The sequence below is a fragment of the Hemitrygon akajei genome, chromosome 17 (genome assembly GCF_048418815.1).
Source record: "Hemitrygon akajei chromosome 17, sHemAka1.3, whole genome shotgun sequence".
NCBI classification, from domain to species: Eukaryota; Metazoa; Chordata; class Chondrichthyes; order Myliobatiformes; family Dasyatidae; genus Hemitrygon; species Hemitrygon akajei.
Window position 1 is genome coordinate 19,858,015 of NC_133140.1, and position 21,580 is coordinate 19,879,594.

General features: G+C 45.1%; 1 protein-coding gene across 5 annotated transcripts in view; it reads left to right on the plus strand.

Annotated features, from left to right (window-relative positions):
* Positions 1-21,580, plus strand: part of smpd3 (sphingomyelin phosphodiesterase 3) — a 230,485-nt gene that overhangs the window by 199,698 nt on the left and 9,207 nt on the right. For 4 of the 5 annotated variants that reach the window (XM_073069754.1, XM_073069757.1, XM_073069755.1 and 1 more), the window contains exons 4-7: positions 997-1,143; positions 14,642-14,731; positions 15,818-15,881; positions 20,611-20,773. In XM_073069754.1, the coding sequence (XP_072925855.1) occupies positions 997-1,143; positions 14,642-14,731; positions 15,818-15,881; positions 20,611-20,773 (464 nt within the window). Of the gene's footprint in view, positions 1-996; positions 1,144-14,641; positions 14,732-15,817; positions 15,882-17,933; positions 20,774-21,580 lie in introns of those variants that run through there. The other variant, XM_073069758.1, reaches the window with a different exon arrangement.

Sequence of the window (21,580 nt, forward strand, 5' to 3'; positions counted from 1 at the left end):
ACTGCTGGCCACTAACAGACATCTAGATGAGATCTGGGAAAAAGTCAGGGGTCCACAGAGTGAAGAATTACTTAGGTCGATGGAAATTCAGGAAGGATCATGGAGATCATTTGATTTTTGCACGTGACTCAAAGATGCAAGAATTGGTGACAAATTAGGTCAGGCATGGCATGGAGGAACATGGATCAATGGAACAGAGAGAAGCTGCAGATGAAGCAAAAGCCAAGAACCATTAGAGATCATAGTGAGCCCTCCACAGCAATGACCAGAAACAGTGTGTTAAACGAGGAGATGACACTTGACAGCAATACTTTTTCTCTGTCTATATCCAGATCGGTCATATTTGCCACAAGTCATCCATCTGTGAAATTGATTCAGTTTTTATTTCTTCCATTCCGTCAGCACACCTTCTACAACACATCACTCTGCTCTGTAATGCTTATCCTTTCCCAGTAACAACTCTTCCCAACAGCATCTTATCAGAGATACTGCCTTCGTCCTGTCCATTCTTCCCTCCTTCCCTCCATGCAACTTAAAACTAAAGTTTTTTCTATATCAGAAGGTGGTAAATCTCTGGCATTCCATTCCTGGAGGGTTGTAAAGGCTAGGTCATTGGGGTATTTAAGGACGGGGTGGACACATTTTTGAAATTGAGAGAAGAGGAGCTGAGGTATGGGACAGATCTGTATTGAATAGTAGGGCAAACTGAATCCTGCTTCTATTTTCCTGTGATGCCAGTTCTCCATCACAATTCTCTCCTCTCCCTACCAAAGGAAATTCAAAAACGCACTAACTGTGGGTCAGTAAATATTTAAACATGGCAAGACCAAAACACTAGCATTGGAAGATGAGTGTTAAAATTCGGTTGTATGCGCCCAGTTATATCAGTTCACTGAAGAAAGGCAGTGCACGTCTCAGATGATGTGCAGCTGTTTGCTTCCCGGACCTCAGACACTATATTTAATTAAGTGCTGTTCACATCTGCCTCTCACCCAGGAGATGCTACCATTCGCTGTGAACAGATGGACCACCTGCTGAACTGGCTGGCCGAGTTCCGAAAATCTACCTCTTCACCCAGCACGGAAGAGCTGCTGGCGTTCGATGTCCTGTGTGGGGATCTCAACTTTGATAACTGCTCCTTGGGTGAGTCCCCTCCTCGAGGCGTCTCACTGGCTTGTGGCATTAATCTAACAGCTGGGGCCTGCTGCTGGTGTAACTAATGAGGGCTCAGGCTGGCGTTGTTGGTAAGTAAGATCTCTAGGTTTCCTTCACCGTTTCTTCCCACCGACATTAAAGATGATTGCCAGTTTTGTTAATTTCTGAGGTAGGTGATGAGGGAACTTCAGACTCTTCCACAGATGACTCTTTTACAGGAGAAGTGGGTTTGGGAGATGATCGACTCCTTCCTTATACACAGGATTTCTGTGTGCTCCTGATGCATGGAGTTGGAAGCTCTCCATGCCACCCATCCCTTTCCACTGATTGTGAGTGTGAGCTTCCGAGAAGTCAGAATGTGGAGTCTTTCCCCGTCACTCAGACATGAGGTCACCTGAACCTCAGTCATCGATTTGCAGTATCCAGGCATTCCTTTGATGGTCCCCATTAAACTTCCATTTCCATTCGGGGCAACTATCCCCTGCCATCTTCCCTGCTACTCATCTCCCCAAACTTCCTCTGGGGAATCAATCTTAAAACACTCTGCAAATGGCATGCCAACACTCAGGAAAGACACAACCTGCAACTTAAAACTGATGTTTTCTTCTCACTGACGGTGGTGATCTGTGTCTTTGGGGCAGCACAGAGACACACAGCTGCTGCCTCACAGTGCCAGGGACTGTGGTCCAACCCTGACCTCTGGTCCTGCCTGTGCAGAGACACGTGGGTTTCCTCGCACGTTCCCAACAGTCACATTATTGTACCTTGGCCTGAGCATGGAGGTGGGTAGTGGTGTCTGGAGGGAGTTTAAGGGAATGTGGGGTGAATAAAAGTAAATGGGATTAATGTAGGATGGTGCAAATCAGCACTCAACAGTCAGTACAGACCTGATGGGCCAAAGGGCCTTTCTCTGTGCCTCATTTCTTTCTAACTATGAAAATGACTTGGCAGTATCACTGCCCTGCCCTCTACAGCCCTGAATATTACTAGCTCTTACTGATCAATTATTGTCTACACTTCTCACTGCCTCAGTAAAGCAACTGGCATAATCAAAGACCCACACATCGCAGGCATTCTCTCTTCCTCCCCTCTTCCACCTGGCAGAAGATACGAAAGCCCAAAAGCATGCAAAACTAGACTTAAGGGCAGCTTCTATCCCACTGTTGTAAAACTGCTGAATAGTTCCCTAGTATGGTAAATTGGACATCTGACCTCACAATCTATCTCATTTTGATCTTGCACCTGCACTGCACTCTCTCTGTAACTATTATATTCTGTTATTGGCTTACCTTGTTCCACCACGATGCACTGTGTAATGATCTGATCTGTACAAACAGTATGCAAGACACTCTGTACATGTGACAGTAACATGCTAACAGTGATTTATCTTCCAAATATCCACAAGTCTCCCTATTATGCAGAAAGGAGAGAGGGAGCTTGATTTGCTCTGTGAATGAAATTTTAAAACGACTTCAGATGTTGCAAATCTGAAACAAAATCAGAAAGTACTGGACACACTCAGCAGGTCAGGAAGCATCTGTGGAAGAGGAAACAGTCAATGTTTTTGAGTCTGCAACCCTTCATCAGATACAGAAGGTATGAGGCTGGAGGGAGGATTGGAATTTCTGGAGATGGGAGAAGGGGTCCACAATTCGGGCTGACGACCACCATCCTGTCCAAAGAAATCCAACAAAAGGTCGCAGACCAGAACCTTGACTGTTTCTCTTGATTCACACAGTGCTTTTCACAGTCTCGGGATGTGTAAGCAGCATTTTCCAGCAAATTAAATGGCCTTTTTCCGAGTGAGTGCCATCTTGTTCACAGGCAGAACCCACAAAGAGCAGTGAAATAAATCATCTGTTTTAGTGTTATGTGAGAAATAAATATTGGTGAATATTGTTATGCCAATAGACAAGGGTCTGCCTGCACCAAGAGCATAGAGGGATCCTAAGTTATTGACTCACCTGAGAGATGGCCACTTTCCTGGGTAACAGAATGCTGCAGCTAGGAATTAATCCAACTGAAGTTTGAAGTTTGCTGACAACTAGCCAAATCAAAGGTGCTGATGAATTGGTATGTTGGAAGGAGATTTAAAATCTGGTTGAATGGTGCCACAGCAACAATTTCTCACTCAATGTCAGCAGAACCAGAAAGCTGATTATTGACTCCAGGAGGAAGAAGTCAGAAGTCCATAAGCCAGTCTGCACGAGGGGATCATAGGTTAAGAGGGTCAGTAACTTATACGTTCCTTGGCGTTATATCAGAGGTTCAGACCTGAGCTCAGCAAATAAATGGACTCACAAAGAAGGTGAGAGTGCCTGTACTTTGTTAGAAGTTTGCATAAATCCAGCATGTCATCAAAAACTTTGACAAACTTCTATAGCGGCACAGTAGAAAGTATTCTAACTGATTGCATCACATCGGAGTATAGAAACACCAATGCCCAGGAATTGAAAGTCCACAGAAAATGGTGGATACAGTCCAGTCCATCCCTGGCAAAGCCCTCCCCACCAGTGAGCACATCTGCCAGGAGCGCTGCTACAAGAAAGCAGCATCCATTATCAAGGACTCCCCACCATCCACGCCATGCTCTCTTCTCAATGGATATAGGAGCCTTAAGTCCCACCACAAGGTTCAGGAAAGTTATTTCCCTACAACCATTGGGTTCCTGAACCAGTGTGGATAACTTCACTCACCTCAATCTGAACTGATTCCACAACCTACAGACTCACTTTCAAGGACTCAACAACTCTTTTCCTCAGTATTATTTATTTCTTTATTTTGCACAGTTCATCTTCTTTTGCACATTGGTTATTTGTCGGTCTTTGTGTATAGTTTTTTATCAATTCTATTGCACTTCTTTACTTTCTTGAAAATGCCTGCAAGAAAATGAATCTCCTCTGGTGATATTTTCATACTTTGATAATAAATTTGACTTTGAACCTGCAGCCCACTGAGACGAGGCAGGATTACTCACACAGAGTTCCAGCTGAGGTTCTTGGTTGTCCAGACTGGGTGGACAGCTGAGTGTTTTACTCCTGCCTCGGACATAATCAAGGCAGATTTAAAACTGCCGTGGATTTAAATCCAAGTGTAGGTGCCGCTGACAGAGCTGTCTCATAGTGTTAGAGACACAGATTCAATGCTGACCTCAGGTGAACTATGTGAACTTGACACATTCTCCCTGTGACCCCAGGGGTTTTCCCCAGATGCTCTTGATTTCTATCCCAAAACTATGCAGCCACAAAGACATAATGCTGGAGGAACTCAGCGAGTCAGGCAGCATCTACGGAAGGAAGTAAAACAGTCAATTGTTTCAGACTTGCTGAGTTTCTTTAGCATTTTGCGTCTGTTGTTCAAGATTTCCAGCATCTGCAGAATCTCTTCTGCCAATGATGTGCAGGTTGGTGTGTCACCTGGCCACTGTAACTTATCCATGGACATGACTTGCAGAATCTGGAGAGAGTTGAAGAGAGAGTGGGGAGAATAAAAAATAAGATTTAGGTAGGATTGGTGTAAAATGGGTGGTTAATGATGGCATGGATTTGATGGGCCAAAGGGCCTGTTTTTATGTGCTATGACTTTATGTTGAAGTGAAGGATTGCTGTAGTATGTATCTGATTATTTATCCAGAATTGGGAGAACAGCGGTTCAGTCTATAGTTTACTATCTGATGGCATTTAGTGCTCTCTCTCTTTCTTTGTTGATCTAATTCTTTCTCCAAGAGCCCACATCTATTTACTGGACAGGTTAGAAGCAAGCGGTGAGAGTTGAGATGTTTCACTCTTCATTGACTGTGATGTACTTCTCAAAGTGCCATTGATGCTGACCAATTAATCCTGTGCTATGAGTGGTCTCACTTTACAGTTGTGTGTAGAAACAGCTTTACTCACCTGGACCTCATCTCACTTTGCATTCACTGCCCGGTAACACCACCCCCACAATTCACACATCGCTGACTGGAGATCCCACCAACGAAACACAAACCAATGACTATGTAATTTAAAAGAGGTGGGTCTCAGGACTTGCTGGTGAGTTTCACTTACAGGACTCTAAAAGAGGGACATTTGCAAATTACACACGCAAAATGCTGGTGGAAAACAGCAGGCCAGGCAGCATCTGGTCTCGGCCCAAAACGTCGACTGTGCTTCTCCTTATAGATGCTGCCTGGCCTGCTGTGTTCCACCAGCATTTTGTGTGTGTGTTGTTGTTTGAATTTCCAGCATCTGCAGATTTCCTCACATTTGCAAATTGTTAGTTAATGGTTGATCAGCAGCCAGTAAAAATAAGTTAGGGTCAAGCAGAGTGGGTGTCTGCGGCTTTGGTGGGAAGAGGAGTAAGTGACCCAGGTACGAGGAGTCTTTAAAAAGGCTTCACTGAGAAGGCACAGGTAAGGTTTTATTTTGTTGTTCATCCTGAGTCCTTGAATTGGCAAAGGTAGTTAGGGCAGTGGAGTACTGCTCCTGCAAGATGTGGGAAGTGAGGGAACCTCATGATCTCCCGGATGGCTACATCTATGGGAATTGCACCCAGCTGCACCTCCTGGCAGGTTAGATCAAGAGACTGGAGCTGGATGTTGAGGTACTAAGGATCATCTGGACATAGATGAGAGTTTTACTGAGGTGGTCACACCCAATAGGTAGGTGAACACCAGGAGAAATAAGGGGAGTGAGTAATCAGTGCAGGATTCCCCTGTGGCCATTTCCCTCACAACAGGTTATACCCCTCTAGATACTGTTCTTTCAGGGGTCAGCAGCAGTGGTCATGCCTCTGGCACGGAGAAGGGAGGGATAGTGGGTGGAAGTGAGGAATAAAGAAGGGGTGACCAAGTTCATGGGTTATATTATTGGCCGCCCAACCATCAGTGGAATTTCGAGGAGTATATTGGTAGAGAGATACCAGACAGTGGCAAGAAATATAAGGTTGTGATAGTCGGTGACTTTAACTTTTCACGTTGACTGTGTCCTCACATACCATGCAAGCACTGGGTTGGATAGATCCAGACAGAGCTTATCCAATGTGCTCATAAAAGTTTCCTATAGAGAGGTCCCGACTTGTGAGAGTGCGATGCTGGATGTCCTATTGACTTTATTCCTTACATCCTTTACTTACAACCACAGTCAGACAGTGATAGGAGAATCTATGGTGTGGGGGACAGACAGGAGATCCTGTGACCACAAGAAACACCAGGATGGTGTGTTAATCTGCTAGGTGCCAGGGTCAAGGATGCCTCTGGGTAGCTGCAGAAAATTCTGTAGGGCGAGGGCAAACAGCCAGAGGTCATTGGTCATGTTGGTACAAATGACAGAGATAGAACAAGGAAGAAGTCCTGAAGGATGACTGTAGGGAGTTATGAAAGAAATTTAAATGCAGGACCTCAGGGGTAGTGATCTCTGGATTACTTCTGGTGCCACGTGCTAGCGAGTCCAGGAATAGAAAGGTAGGCCAGATGAATGTCTGGCTGAAGAGCTGGTCTGGGGGCACGGATTCAGGTTCCTGGACAAGAGTTTTCAGGTGACCTGTACAAGAGGGTCAGGTTGCACTTGAACCAGAAGGGGATCAATAACCTACTGGAATAATTTGCTTTTTCCACCTGGGTGGTTTAAACTAGATTAGCCAGTGGGGGCAATGGGGAGGGAGCTCTAAGGAGCTAGATCAGTGAGAAGACTGGGATACAGGCAGCAGACCAACCTGTGTCAGCCTTGCGATCAGGACAGCCATGTATACAGTGGAAGGGCAGATAGACCACTGCTTTCAATTTGCACCTATTTCAATGCATGTAGCTTAATAGGCAAGGTGGATGACCTGATGGTGCTGATTGTCTCTAGGGACTGGGACATTGCAGCCTTACCAGAAACGTGGCTTGATGTGCAATGTTCCAGGGTACCGATCAGAGGAATAGTGGAGGGGTGCTGCCCTTTTGATAAGGAAGAGCATAACAGCAGAGGATATCCTCAGGGGATTATCTAACATTTAGGTAGAAATAAGGTGCAAGAGGTTGATCACTTGGTAGGGTATATTATAGACACCCAATTGTCAGCTGGAGCTTGAGGAGCAGATGGGTTGAGAAATTGCATGTAGTTGTGAGAATAGTAGGGTAGAGCCAGTGGGAGATCTCAATATTCCTGGTATTGACTGGCCCACCCAGAGTGTAAAGGACCTGGATGAGATGTGTGATTCCAATCCAGTTTCCTTGGACAATAACCTACTCGGGAAGGAGCATCCTCTTATGGAATGAGGTAGGTTGGATCTGAAGTGGCAGTTTGGGAGCACTTTGGGTCCAGTGACCACAGTTCTATTAGTTTTTAAATAGTTGTGGAAAAAAATATAGAATAAGTCCACATGTTAAAGTCGTGAACTGGAGCAGGACCTAGTTTGAGGGCATTAGGCACGATCTTGCCTAGGTTAACTGGTGACTCCACTTAAACCCAAGGGAACAACCCAGAGGAGTTGAGGTGGATTTAGCAAGCAATGTTAAAGATAATCCCAAAAGGCTCTTTGTTATGTTAACTGAAAGGATGACCAGGTCCTCTTAAAAACAATCAGGCCACCTATGTGTCAAGCCCCAGGAGATGGGTGAGAACCTAATGTCTATTTCTCCTCAGTGTTTACTAAGGGGAATATCATGTTTTCCAAAGGAATGAGGGTAATATGTGGTGAGGTTTTGGATCACATATATATTACAAGGAAGAAGGCATTTACAGCCTTGAAGATATTTGCTTTGTCGTTAGCCCCTGGCAAAGTACCACGTGACTGAAATGCAGCTAATGTAGCTTTATTCTTCGAGGAGGTTAACAAGGACAGATGAGGGGACTGAGGCAAGTTACTGGAGGGAATTCTGAGGACAAGATTGAGCATCATGTGGATAGTCAAGGTCTGATTAGGAATAGCCAGCGCAGTTTTGTGTATTGTAACTTATATCTGACAAATCTTTTAAAGCCTTTCAAAGAGGTAAGAGGATAGATGAAGGTAAAAAGTGGATGTTGTACACAGTATATGGACTTTAGCAAGGCCTTTGCCATGGTGCCACATGGCAGGCTGATCTAAGGTTAGGTGGATTCAGAATTGGCTGAATGATCGGAGTCAATGGGTGATGGTTGATTCTCTGACTGGAGGTCTCTATTAGGGATCAGTTTGGGACCTCTGCTATTCACTATTTATGTAGATAATTGGGATGTGAATGTACACGGCATAATTAGCAAATTTGCTAATGATATGAAATTAGGAGCCTTGTTGATTGAAACAGGTTACAATGAATTACCAAGAGATTGAAGAGAGATGAGCTGAGGAACAGCAAGTGGATTTCAATTTCGATAAGTGTGAGGTAATGTGTTTTGGACCATCAAACTGTACAGTGAATGGCAGGACACTGACAAGCATTGTGGAACGGAGGGTCCTGGGGAATACAAGTGTACAACTTGCTGAAAGCCGTGCAAGTAGACACAGCGGTGAAGGTGGTCTTTGACATGCTGGCCTTCATCAGTCAGAGCATCAAGTTGAGGAATAGGTCCATTATGTTGCAGTGATACTGAACACAGCATTGGTAAGGACACACTTGGCGTATTGAGTACGGTTTTCTTCTCTGTTATAAGAAAGGCACTGTCGAGAGGAGAGATTTAAAAGGATACTGCCTGGGCAGGAGGGTCTGAGTTGTAAGTGAAGGCAGAGGTTATCCATGCTGGATCTTATTCCTCAGAGTGCAGGAGAATGAGGCGTCCAAAACTAGAGGGCACATCTTCCCAACCTGCACTGTTCTCCCCGTGCCTGCTACAGACTGTACTCCTGCCCAGGTGGGCACAACAGTGGTGGTGTGCTGGGGCAACTGGGGATCCCGGAGTGGCAGCTGGGTCAGGGGCTGTGGTTAAATGCTGCTTACTGGCAGCAGCTGAACTGTCTGAATCGCTGGGCGGCTCTTTGCTGCCCTCTAGAGGAGCCTCTCGCAACTCCAACTCACTCCATCCTACCCAACAGTGATCCTGTATTTTTATGTTCCTCACCTTCCCTTTAGCTCTCCTCCCTCCAAATTTTCCCAGCATGCCTGCACATCATTGGGATGTGGGAGGAAATCCATGAAGTCACATGGAGAACGTGCAGACTTCAAACAGATGGCACAAGAGGTCAAGTCAAAGTAAATGTATTATCAAAGCACATACCTCATGCTACCCTGATATTTATTTGTTTGCAGTCATTTAGAGGAAAATAATGAATTTATGAAAAACTATAAATAACAAAGACTGACAACAAGTGTGCAAAAGACAAGTCATGCAAAAAAGTAATAAATAATTCTGAGAACATACAGTAAATTGGAGAGCGAGGGCTTTGCCTGTGATGGACAGAACCCATTCCTACTGAATGGCTACAATGTGAAGAAAATGTATCGAGACCTTGAAAGGGCTGACCGAAAAACCAGACAACCTAACAACCAGGAGGAACCCATCACTACCGCCTATCTTCCCTATATTTCCACAGTTTCCAGAAGGATTGCCAGGATCCTGAGAAAGTACCGGATTAATACCATCCACAAACCCGTAAGGAAGCTCAAATTGCAGCCTGTGCTGGTCAAAGATGACCTGGGACTCAGGACAGCTGGCGTTTACAGGATTCCCTGTGAGTGCAGAGCCACATATATCGATCGGCCAGATGGGACACTCGGTGAAACCCACATCATGGAGAACAGGGGGTGTATCTGTTTGGGTTACCTGGTGAAATTGGCGGTAGCAGAACATTGCATTCACAATAGCCATAGGATTGACTTTGACGATACAGAACAACTGTGTCATGCCGATGGCTTTTAGGACCACCTGGTAAAAGAAGCCACTAATACTCGAGGAGAAGAATTTTAACAAAGATGAAGGTCTCGCTCTAAGTAAGAACTGGAGTTCGATTGTAAACAAGGTGGGAGAGCAGAAAGCTGATTGATTGAGAATGAACTAATCAGGAGGTACGGACTACGGGGTTATAAATACCACTGGACTAGACACGCCTAGGCGTCATCTCTGAGGATAGCAGAGTTTGTCATCGAACCATCGGTTATAATCAATACCAGTACCTGACTAGAAGCCCGAGAAGAGTTTATTCATTAAATATACTGGGAAAGCACTAGATCCTTTTTCATGAACCAATGATGATTTCTCTGGAACTCTAGAGCTGAGAGGCAGCAACTCTATTGCCTGAGCTACCCCGTGGTGCCTGTGTAGGTTGTGGTGATCAGTCAGATTCAAGAATTGTGTAAAAATAATAAGGTTGTTGTCATGAGGAAATTCAACTTCCCTCATATAAACTGGGACCTTCTTAGTGCAAGGGGTATGGATGGGGCAGAATTTGTTAAGTGTATCCAGGGAGGTTTCTTAAAACAATATCTGAATGGTCCAACAAGAGGAGGGGCGGTACTGGACCTGATGTTGGGTAGTCAGCCTGGCCAGCTGACTGAGCTTTCAGTGGGGAACAGAGACAAACCCTTAACTTTTAGGATAGCTGTAGATAAGGACGGGCATGGTCTTTGTGGGAAAGATTTAAATTGGAGTAGAGCAAATTACGAGAGTATGGAGAGTTAATTGGGAACACGTTTTTTGGCAAGTCCACATCAAACAGAGAGTAGGAAATTAGAAGGAAGGACAGGGATGGAGAGATAAGAGAACATTGGATGTCCAGAGAGGTGATTAATTTCATCAAGAAGGGAAAATATGTAAAGTTTCAGAAGTTAGAATCAAATGACATACATGAGTTTAAAGAAGCCAGAAAAGAACTCGAGGTAATTAGGAAAGTCAGGAGGGGCCATAAAAGGTCCCTGGCCAGTTGGATTAGGGTGAATCCCAAGGCTTTCTATACATACTTCAAGAGCAAGAGGATGAGCAGGGACAGAGAGACAGACAGACATACTTTATTGATCCCGAGGGAAATTGGGTTTCGTTACAGCCGCACCAACCAAGAATAGTGAAGAAATATAGCAATATAAAACCATAAATAATTAAATAATAATAAGTTAATCATGCCAAGTGGAAATAAGTCCAGGACCAGCCTATTGGCTCAGGGTGTCTGACACTCTGAGGGAGGAGTTGTAAAGTTTGATGGCCACAGGCAGGAATGACTTCCTATGACGCTCAGTGTTGCATCTCGGTGGAATGAGTCTCTGGCTGAATGTACTCCTGTGCCTAACCAGTACATTATGGAGTGGATGGGAGTCATTGTCCAAAATGGCATGCAACTTGGACAGCGTCCTCTTTTCAGACACCACCGTCAGAGAGTCCAGTTCCACCCCCACAACATCACTGGCCTTACGAATGAGTTTGCTGATTCTGTTAGTGTCTGCTACCCTCAGCCTGCTGCCCCAGCACACAACAGCAAACGTGATAGCACTGGCCACCACAGCCTCGTAGAACATCCTCAGCATCGTCCAGCAGATGTTAGAGGACCTCAGTCTCCTCAGGAAATAGAGACGGTTCTGACCTTTCTTGTAGACAGCCTCAGTGTTCTTTGACCAGTCCGGTTTATTGTCCATTCGTATCCCCAGGTATTTATAATCCTCCACTATGTCCACGCTGACCCCTTGGATGGAAACAGGGGTCACCAGTGCCTTAGCCCTCCTCAGAGAGAGGGTAGGACCACTCAAGGATAAAGGAGGAAAGATTTGTTTGGATGTGGAGATTGTGAATGAGGTACTTAATGAGTAATTTGCTTCAGTATTTACCATTAAAAGGATATGGAGGACCAGATCAGTGCTAAGTGTATAAATATGTTAGGGCATTTGGAGGTCAAGAAGAAGGAAGTGTTGGGCTGCTAATGAGTATTAAAGTGGATTAGTCCCCAGGGCCTGATGGGATTTACCCCAGGTCATTGAAGGAGGCAAGAGACGAGATTGCTGGGCCCTTGACCAGTATCATCGTGTCCCTTCTAGCCACAGGCGAGGTCCCGGTGGACTGGAGAGTGGCACATGTTGTACCTCTATTTAAGAAGGGAACAAGAGAAAATCCTGGGAACTACAGACCGGTGAGTCTCGCATCATTTGTAGAGAAATTACTGGCAAAAATCTTAGGGGTAGGATATATGAGCATTTGGAAACCCATGGCCAAATTAGGGAGAGACAGCATGGCTTTGTGTGCGGCAAGTCGTGCCTTACCAACTTGATTGAATTTTTTGACAAGGTGACAAGACAGATTGATGAGGGCTGGGCAATGGATGTTGTCTACATGGATTTTAGTACCTTGTTTGACAAAGTTCCTCATGGGGTGTATGGCGAACTAGCTGTTTGGATTCAGAATTGGCTTGCTCATAAAAGACAGACAGTAGTGGTTGAAGGGACTTACTCAAGCTGGAGATTTGTAATTAGTGGAGTTCCACAGGGATGTGTGCTGGGACCTCTGCTGTTTCTGATGTATATAAATGAGCGGGATGAAAATGCCAATGAGTGAGTTAGTAAATTTACAGATGATACCGAGATTGGTGGAGTTGTGGACAGTGTAGAAAATTGGCAAAGAATGCAGTGCGATATAGATCAGTTGCAGATATGTGCTGAGAAGTGGGAGTTGGAGCTTAACCCAGATAAATGTGAGGTGTTGCACCTCGATAGGGCAAATGAAAGGAGACAGTACATTGTTAAGGGCAAGATCCATAACAGCAACACACACAAAATGCTGGTGGAACGCAGCAGGCCAGGAGGCATCTACAGTAAGAAGCACTGTCAACGTTTTGGGACGAGACCCTTCGTCAGGACTAACTGAAAGAAAAGATAGTAAGAGATTTGAAAGTAGGAGGGGGAGGGGGAAATCCGAAATGATAGGAGAAGACCGGAGGGGGAGGGGTGAAGCTAAGAGCTGGAAAGTTGATTGGCAAAAGGGATACAGAGCTGGAAAAGGGAAAGGATCATGGAACGGGAGGCCTAGGGAGAAAGAAAGGGGGAGGGAGCACCAGAGGGAGATGGAGAACAGGCAAAGAGTGATGGGCAGAGAGACAAAAAAAGGGAGGGGGGAAATAAATAAATCAGGGATGGGGTAAGAAGGGGAGGAGGGGCACCAACGGAAGTTAGAGAAATCAACCAATCCATAACAGTGTTGCTGAGCAGCGAGATCTTGGGATCCATGTTCATAGCTCCTTGAAAGTGGCTACACAGGTCGATAAGGTGGTCAAGAGGGCTTATGGAATGCTTGCTTTTATTAGTCAAGGCACTGAGTTCAAAAGTCAGGAGGTTATGTTGCAGCTTTATAAAACTGGTTATGCCACATCTGGAGTATTGTGTATGGTTCTGGTCACTCCACTATAGGAAGGATGTTAAGGCTTTGGAGAGGGTGCAGAAGAGGTTTACCAGGATGCTGCCTGGTTGAGAGGGCATGTGCTATTACAAGGGTCTGAATTAGCTTGGGTAGTTTTTCAGTAGTGCCAGAGGTTGAGGGCAGATCTGATAGAGGTTTACAAGATTATGAGGCGTAGATAGAGTGGACAGAGAGCATCTGTTTCCCAGGGTTGAAATGTTTAATACCCAAGGGAAGGTGAGAGCAGTAGGTTCAAGGGGGATGTGAGGGGTAAGTTTTTTATACTCAGAGTGTCCTGGATGCTTGGAATGCGCTGCCAGGTACGGTGGTAGAGGCAAATACATTTGAGGCTTTTAAGAGATGTTTGGATAGGCACATGGATGTAAGGAAGATGGAGGGATTTGGACATGGTGTAGGTAGGAGGGATCAGTGTTGGGTGTTTTTGATTTGCCTGTTTGCTGGTTCGGCACATCACTGTGGTCTGAATGGCCTGTTCCTATGTTCTATGTCCTATGTGCTCTTTCCGCTCACCATCTGTTGTCCAAGTCCAGAGTTTCCAGCCGAATCTCAGACTCCAGGTTCCTGTCATAAACACAAAGTACACTGCAGATGCTGTGGTCAAATCAACACGTACAAACAAGCTAGAGGAACTCAGCAGGTCAGGCAGCATCCGTTGAAATGAGCAGTCAACATTTCGGGCCGAGACCCTTCTGTCGTGCTGTTGTTCTAACCACAACCCCCACCCCCACCCCCTTCCTCGGCTGTTTCCAGTCGTAGAATGCAATTGTACCTGCAGGTAACTAGTTCCTGGCTTTCCTTGTCACCGTTTTCCCTAATTAGTGGTCAATGGAATTACCCTTCAACCATCAGACTCCTAAACCAGTGTGGATAACTTCACTCACCTCAACGCCAAACTGGTCCCACAACCTACAAACTCACTTTTGAGGACTCTATCATTCATGTTCTCTGTATTATTTATTTACATTTTTTTTAATTGTAGTTTGTCTTTTGCAATGGTTGTTTGTCAGTCTTTGTGTGTAGTAGTTCACTGTTTCTATTGTATTCTGTTCTCCTGTGAATGCCTGCAAGTCTCAGGGTAGGTAGAATATGGTGGCATTTACGTAGTTTGATAATAAATAAGGAACTATAATGTGTCAGTCACTGGCCGTGTCTGGTGTCGATAGTGAGCGTGGGATTTTCTGGCAGCGTACAGCACTGACCTGTGTTGTCTCACTTTTCAGAGGACAAGCTGGAACAGCAGCATTCTCTCTTCACCCAGTACAAGGATCCCTGCCGCCTGAGCCCTGGAGAGGAACAGCCTTGGGCTATTGGTGAGTCCACCCCAATCCACCTAACTATGGTTACTGCTCCCTGTAGGGTGAGGTGCAGACAACTCGGGGGAAGGGACAAGGGCTGTGGGGCAGGATGAAGCTGAAGGTTACGGGGCCACAGCAGGATGAGAGGAACATGAGGGCACAACCTCAAAACTGAGAGGCGACCTTTTAGAACAGAAGTAAGGAGGAATTTGTTTTAGCCAAAGAGTAGTGAATCTGTGGAATGCTCTGCCACAGACTGCGGTGAAGGCCAGGTCTGTGGGTATACTTAAGTCAGAAGTTGATAGATTCCTGTTTGGTCGGGGCATCACGGGATATGGTGAGAGGGCAGGTGAATGGGGTTGAGTGGGATCCGGGATCAGCCCTGGTGAAACGGCAGAGTGGACTCGATGGGCTGAATGGCCTAATTCTGCTCCTTTGTCAGTGGGACTGGAGAGAAGGGCACCATTCTTACAGTGAGGATGTGGGGCAACAAGGTCCTGAGTACATTGAGACTGTGCGGAGAGCGCAGTTGACAATTCTCAGCAGTAGGGCCACATTCCCCCCCCCCCCCCCCCCGGAGTTACCTGGAGGTGGAGGTTGGTGACAGTGAAGAGGATGACAAGAGGACAGGTAGGGTGGGTAAGGTTACTGTGGTCATTTAGCAAAACATGTGGACACACTCTGAGTTGGTTGATTGCTATCAGCACTGACCCTGAGGGGTGTGTACTGGGGTGGGTCGTTCCAGACCATCCCAACCTGACTGGATTCCCTCAGCTCAGGCACATTCAGTCTGTGTGTGAACACAGGAAACGAGCAGGAAGAGGGCTTCGAATTCACAAATGATCAACAGGCTTGGCTTCCGTGTAGGGATGAAGAAGGGTGAGGTAATTGGGGAAAAGTAGGTGAGAATTCACAGTCCATCAGGCTAAAGATGAGGCTGTGTCTGTGTACCTAGATGTTGCCCAACATCACCATGGGATGGATCCCAGTATTAAATCTTGCCCCATATTTGAAAATCCTTCTGTTCGCTCACTTGGGTCAGGGATTTCAGAGAGGCTGTTTGTGTTTATCCTGAAGGGTTGACATGCTTTTGTATGGCAGGTACACTGATGGACCCAGAAGGACTCTATGATGAAGACACCATCACACCGGATAATCTGCAGAAGTAAGAGTCCTCTCTCAGATGTTTGTACACTCCTGATTTGGGAGGGGGTGGCTGTGTTTCAGAGAATTCTTCCCCTTCACCCTGAATGTTTGTTCGACACAGCTGCAAAGTCATTCGGTAGTTAGTAATGCTGCACCGGTTAGTTAATAGAGACCACAGATAGTCACATTCAGTAATTACAATATCCATAGCGGACATACAGTGATCTACTACACACAAAGTACACTGCAGATGCTGGGGTCAAAGCAACACGTACAACATGCTGGAGGAACTCAGCAGTTCGGGCAGCATCCATGGAAAAGAGCAGTCAACGTTTCGGGCCAAGACCCTTCATCAGTGATCTGCTGTACTGAAGAGTGTCCAATGTATTCCACTCCTGCACTGGGCACAGAAACCATTGCATTAGCTATAGTGTAGTGGGCCCGTATAATAGCCACTAACTGTTCAGTAAATCGGCCTTTATACTGTGACTCTTCTTCATCCCCTCCAATGGCCACACTGAGTGAGCACTGTTTTAGTTCCTGTACTGGCCACCTGGAGTGACATCTGGATTGGCTCCAGGATTGCAAACGCAGTGGTCAGCTCATGTATTGGTTGTACTCCGATACATGAGCTTGCATTTTGGTCCGATAGTGACCACACAGTGGTCAGCTGCTGTACTGGCCACTGCAGGTTACAGTATTGAACTGAACATTGATGGCTACAACTGGATTTCATATCACATCCAAGAATGCAAAGGCCCGTAGGTGTGTTACAGGAACCTGACATCAAGCCATATAAAAAAGGGAGAAGTGAATAAGGTAAGGAGAACTACATAACTGGAAAGGGGTTACCAACTCAAGAAATGGGGTTTAGGAGTTAGGAAGTACAGTCCAATTTCTGTTTGGCTTTGGTTAGCCTGGTGTGAGATACATAATGAACTTGGGAAAGATGTTGGTTCTGACCTGAGCTGGAAGGAACATCATAAGACCACAGGACGTGGGAATAGAATTAGGCCATTTGACCAATCAAGTATGCTCCGCCATTCCATCATGGCTAATTTATTATTCCTCTCAATCCCATTCTCCTGCTTTTTTCCTTTAACTTTTGACATCCTCACTAATCTAGAGCCTATCAACCACTGCTTTGATATACCCAATGGCTTGACCTCCACAGCTGCTTGTGGCAATTAATTCCACAGATCCACCACTCTCTGACTAAAGAAATTCGTCCTCATCTCTGTTCTAAAGGATGCTCTTCTATTCAGATGCTGTACCCTCTGATCGTAGGGTCGCCCACTATAGGAAACAAGCTCTTCATGTCTACTCTATCTAGGCCTTTCAATATTTGATAGGTTTCAGTGAGATCCCCCCCCCCAACCCTCATTCTTCTAAATTCCAGTGAGTAGAGGCCCAAAACACTTCTCAAGCATTAACTCTTTTATTCCCAGGATAATCCTCATATACCCCCTCTAGACCCTCTCCAATGTCAGCACATCCTTTCTTGGATAAGTTTTGTCTTGGGTGCACAGAGGGAAACAGCAGGCAGACAACAGCAGTGTGAATAATCCATGAGCTTCTCGTGGGTGTTGCGTTAAGGGTGGAGAAGATCACACGGTGATGTTGTGCTGGGATGGCAAGCAGTTTTTGCAGATCTGTGCGAGGCCCATGAGTGAGGGCTGGCAGTTTAATTGTGAATGTACTGAATGTGTAGGTGACTAGGAGAAACGGGAACTTGATGGAGAATTAAAAGGGATTAGTGAAGAATTAGTGTTAATAGTTAGTTGACGGTTGGTAAAGACTTATTGAGTTGAATGATGATTTTTCATTCTGTACAACTCCTCACCAACTTAATAATTCTGAGGTTTAATTCTGACTTGGTGACTCCATGACAACTCTATGACTCCATTATTCTGACTTTGACTGTTTGATGACTACAACTCTGTCACTCGATCACACTATGGCAGCCCTCTGACTTTATTGCTCAATGATTATGTAATGATTTTATTGTCATTCTATCTGTGCAAACTGACTATGTAATTAATCTATAACTCTACCAATCTATATGACACAGTTTTCCAAATGGTTCTGCCACGTCTGCAGGTAAGGAAGTAAACTTGTCACCTGCCATATTCATTCCATGCAGGCTGCATGCTTTGCTGTTGGGACGGCAGTCCTGTGGAAGAGCATGAATCTAACAGGAACTACAGTGAAGTCATGGGTTTGGTTGAGCTGATGGGTTGGGCCAGCATTGTTCTGGCAAATGGAAAGTTAGACAGCCAATCACTTGAAAGTGCAGATGTACCAGAAGGAAATGGGGGGTGGGGGGGACTGGGAAAGGCCACATCACCAAGAAGTGATCAAAGGTACCAGACTGCTGCATGAGAAGATGCAAGGTATAAAAGATGGTAAAGCCAGGCTGGGGGCTTATCTGAAGAGAGAGGTTCAGGAATTAGGCAAAGTCAGAATGATTATTCCAGATGGCCATTAGTATCAATCATAACCAGATCACTGAACCTGTCATTTGATTCTAACAATTCAATCCCTGACTCAAACAGTTATATAATACTGACCCTTCAGCCATATCAATCCCATTTACCAGCACTTGGTCGATAGTCTTCTATCCCTTGGTGAGTTCAGTGCTGGCATAGTTACATGTTCTTAGAGTTTGTCCCTACCATCTGGTAGTGTGCTCCAGTTCCAATATTCTCCAGGTAGAAAAAAATTCTCACAAGCTTTTTACTGCTCACCCTAAATCTGATCTGGTATGGAGAAAAGTTTCCTATTATACATCCTTTCTGTGCCCTTCATCATTTTGTGTGCTTATATCAAGTCTCCCATCAACCCCCTCCACTCCAAAGTGGCACTGTAACATAGCAGTTAGTGCAATGTTTTACAGCAGCAGTGATCACTGATTGGGGTTCAATTCACCCTGCAGTCTGTCAGGATTTTGTATGTTATTCCCATGACCACGTGGGTTTCCTCTGGGTACTCTGTTTTTTTTCCCATATTCCAAAGATATACAGTTAGTGTTAGTTGTGGGTATGCTATGTGGTGCCTGAAGGGTTGTGACACTTGTGGGCTACCTCCAGTGCAATCTTCATACCGTGTCAGTGGTTGACACAAATGACACATTTTATTGAACGTTTCAATATAAAGTGACAATTAAAGATAATCTGTAATCTTCAAAGAAGTTCATCTTCCCTAAAACTAATCAATGGGTCAATTAAAGTCTGGCAGGTTTCCCTAAGATATTGTTATGACTTTGAGAATTATTGTATGTGTGGAAAATGGGGCTGGTTGAAAAATGCAAGTGTGACTAGAGAGGAAATGCCTGAAACAACAAGAGCAGCACAGCAAAAGTGTCAGCAATTGTATTATTCACTGACAACAGATCCTGTATCAGTTCCTGTACTGGCCATAAGAACGTAAGAAATAGGAGGAGGAGTAGGTCAAGATCATGGCTGATCTGGCCATGGACTCATCTCCACCTACCTGTCTTTTCCTCATACCTCTTAATTCCCCTACTATACAAAAATCTATCCAACCTTGTCTTAAATATATTTACTGAGGTAGCCTCCACTGCTTCATTGGGCAGAGAATTCCACAAAATCACCACCATCTAGGAAAAGCTGTTCCTCCTCATCTCCGTCCTAAATCTACTTTCCCCATCTTGAGGCTGTGTCCCCTAGTTCTAGTCTCACCTTTCAGTGGAAGCAACTTTCCTGCCCTTATCTATCCCTTTTATAATTTTATATGTTTCTATAAGATCTCCTCTCATTCTTCTGAATTCCAGCAAGTACGGTCCCAGGTGATTCAATCCCTCCTCATAGTCTAACCCCCTCATCTCTGGAAACGACCTGGTGAACCTCCTCTGCACTGCCTCCAAAGCCAGTATCTCCTTCCTCAAGTAAGGAGACCAGATCTGCACACAGTACTCCAGGTGCAGCCTCACCAGTACCATGTAGGTTATGCAGCATAACCTCCCCACTCTCGATGAAGGCCAACATTCCATTTGCCTTCTTGAAAGCCTGCTGTACCTGTGAACAAAACCAAATGGCTAGTGAGACCATTTCTTGTTCCCAGCTGAGACCACTGTAGTTGCACCGTTATTCAGTTGCCCCTATGCTATCCTCATCTATTCCAGAAGCAGAAACATAAACACAGGTTGGACCTGGTCAACTGCAATCCATAACTAGGTAAATCCTTAATGTAAAACAAACCTATTTTCCATGATTTCCCTTAAATGTTGTAAGAAACCCTCCAATGTTAATGTTGACATCTGGTCCCTGCATACATATTAACTAGAACAATGCTGGAGTAACATCCTGAGACCCAAATTTAACTTTTTAACAATGTCACAAGATTAGTTAAATGAGGCACTCTCTCATTACAAATAGACAAAAATATGTCAATTTGCTAATTCCCTCACTCCTGTACTGATACCACTATTGGCCACTTTGATAGTGTCCTGTGCTGACTTCACCGACAGGACTCCCTATCATTCCACACACAATTATCGTACTAGTAACTGACTGCCGTAACAACTACGTTGGATGGTTGTCGGATAGGACTCCAGGGGCTTTCAGTGGGGATTGAAGCAGATGGCATTAGCTGTGAGTACTGGATATTCAGGGCAAAGAGATGGCCCTGTTAACCCCCAGCCCCCTGTCAGTCTATAATGAGTTCCATGCAGCATTGCTTTGGGAGCTGAGACATTGATGACACCATCACCTTTCATCTCTTCACAGGGTGCTGGAGAGCGAGGAAGGCCGCAGGGAGTACCTGGTGTTCTCCCACTGCAACAACCAGCTGTCCTCTCAGAGGGGGAGGAAAGGGCCACTGAAGGGCTGCGGGCGGAGGATCGACTATGCTCTGTACTCCGAGGAAGGCCTGAACCCTGACTGGAAAGTGGTAAGGGTCACCCTTCAACTGAAGACGCTGCACCTATTGCCTGATAGGAAAGGCAGAGGTGAAACAGAGCAACTGGGTGGCTCACCTTAGAGCTGGCCCCAGTACAGTGGATCTGCACTCTGTCTCTGTGAGAGGGCTGGAATGGCTACTAGATGTACAGGGAGAGCAGCAATGGGTGGGAACTGATCCAACAAAGCAAACGGGTTAAAGATGGGAGAGAGAGCCAATGGAAGGAGAAACAAGATCCTAAAGGAAGCCAAAACAGAGAGTGAGCCACATTCGTCGGCACAATCAGTAGCCGGTCACTGGCAGATTCAAAATTCAGCAAAGATATTCAATGAGAATACTGAACAATTGCACAAAATAATTGATGATTCCTCTTTGCTTTAAGGATGCTTAGGCAATCTGTGATAAATACTATGTTATTATACAGACCTGCATTATTGGCCCAACATCTTGTTTTTGAGTTATTGGTAAATTAATCCCCATCTCTGCTTTCATTTCAAGTATTTATCCCATTCTATTTTGAAAACTATGATCAAATCATTTATCCCCCAATCTTGTCAAGTAGTACATACCTGATCATAAGTGGCTACATAAAATCATATCTCCTTAGCTTACTGTTGCTGCATATTTGCTAGTCCAACTGTTGTTCAGTAATTTACTTCTTGCTTAAAAGTTTAAAACAAGTTGTGATGTTGTGACGCTCCACTTCCGGCCAGTATGAAAACTATTTTCTATTTGATGTCAGCAACTCATTGACCATCAGACGTTTGGAACAAACTCCATGAATCTAGGGGTAGGGGG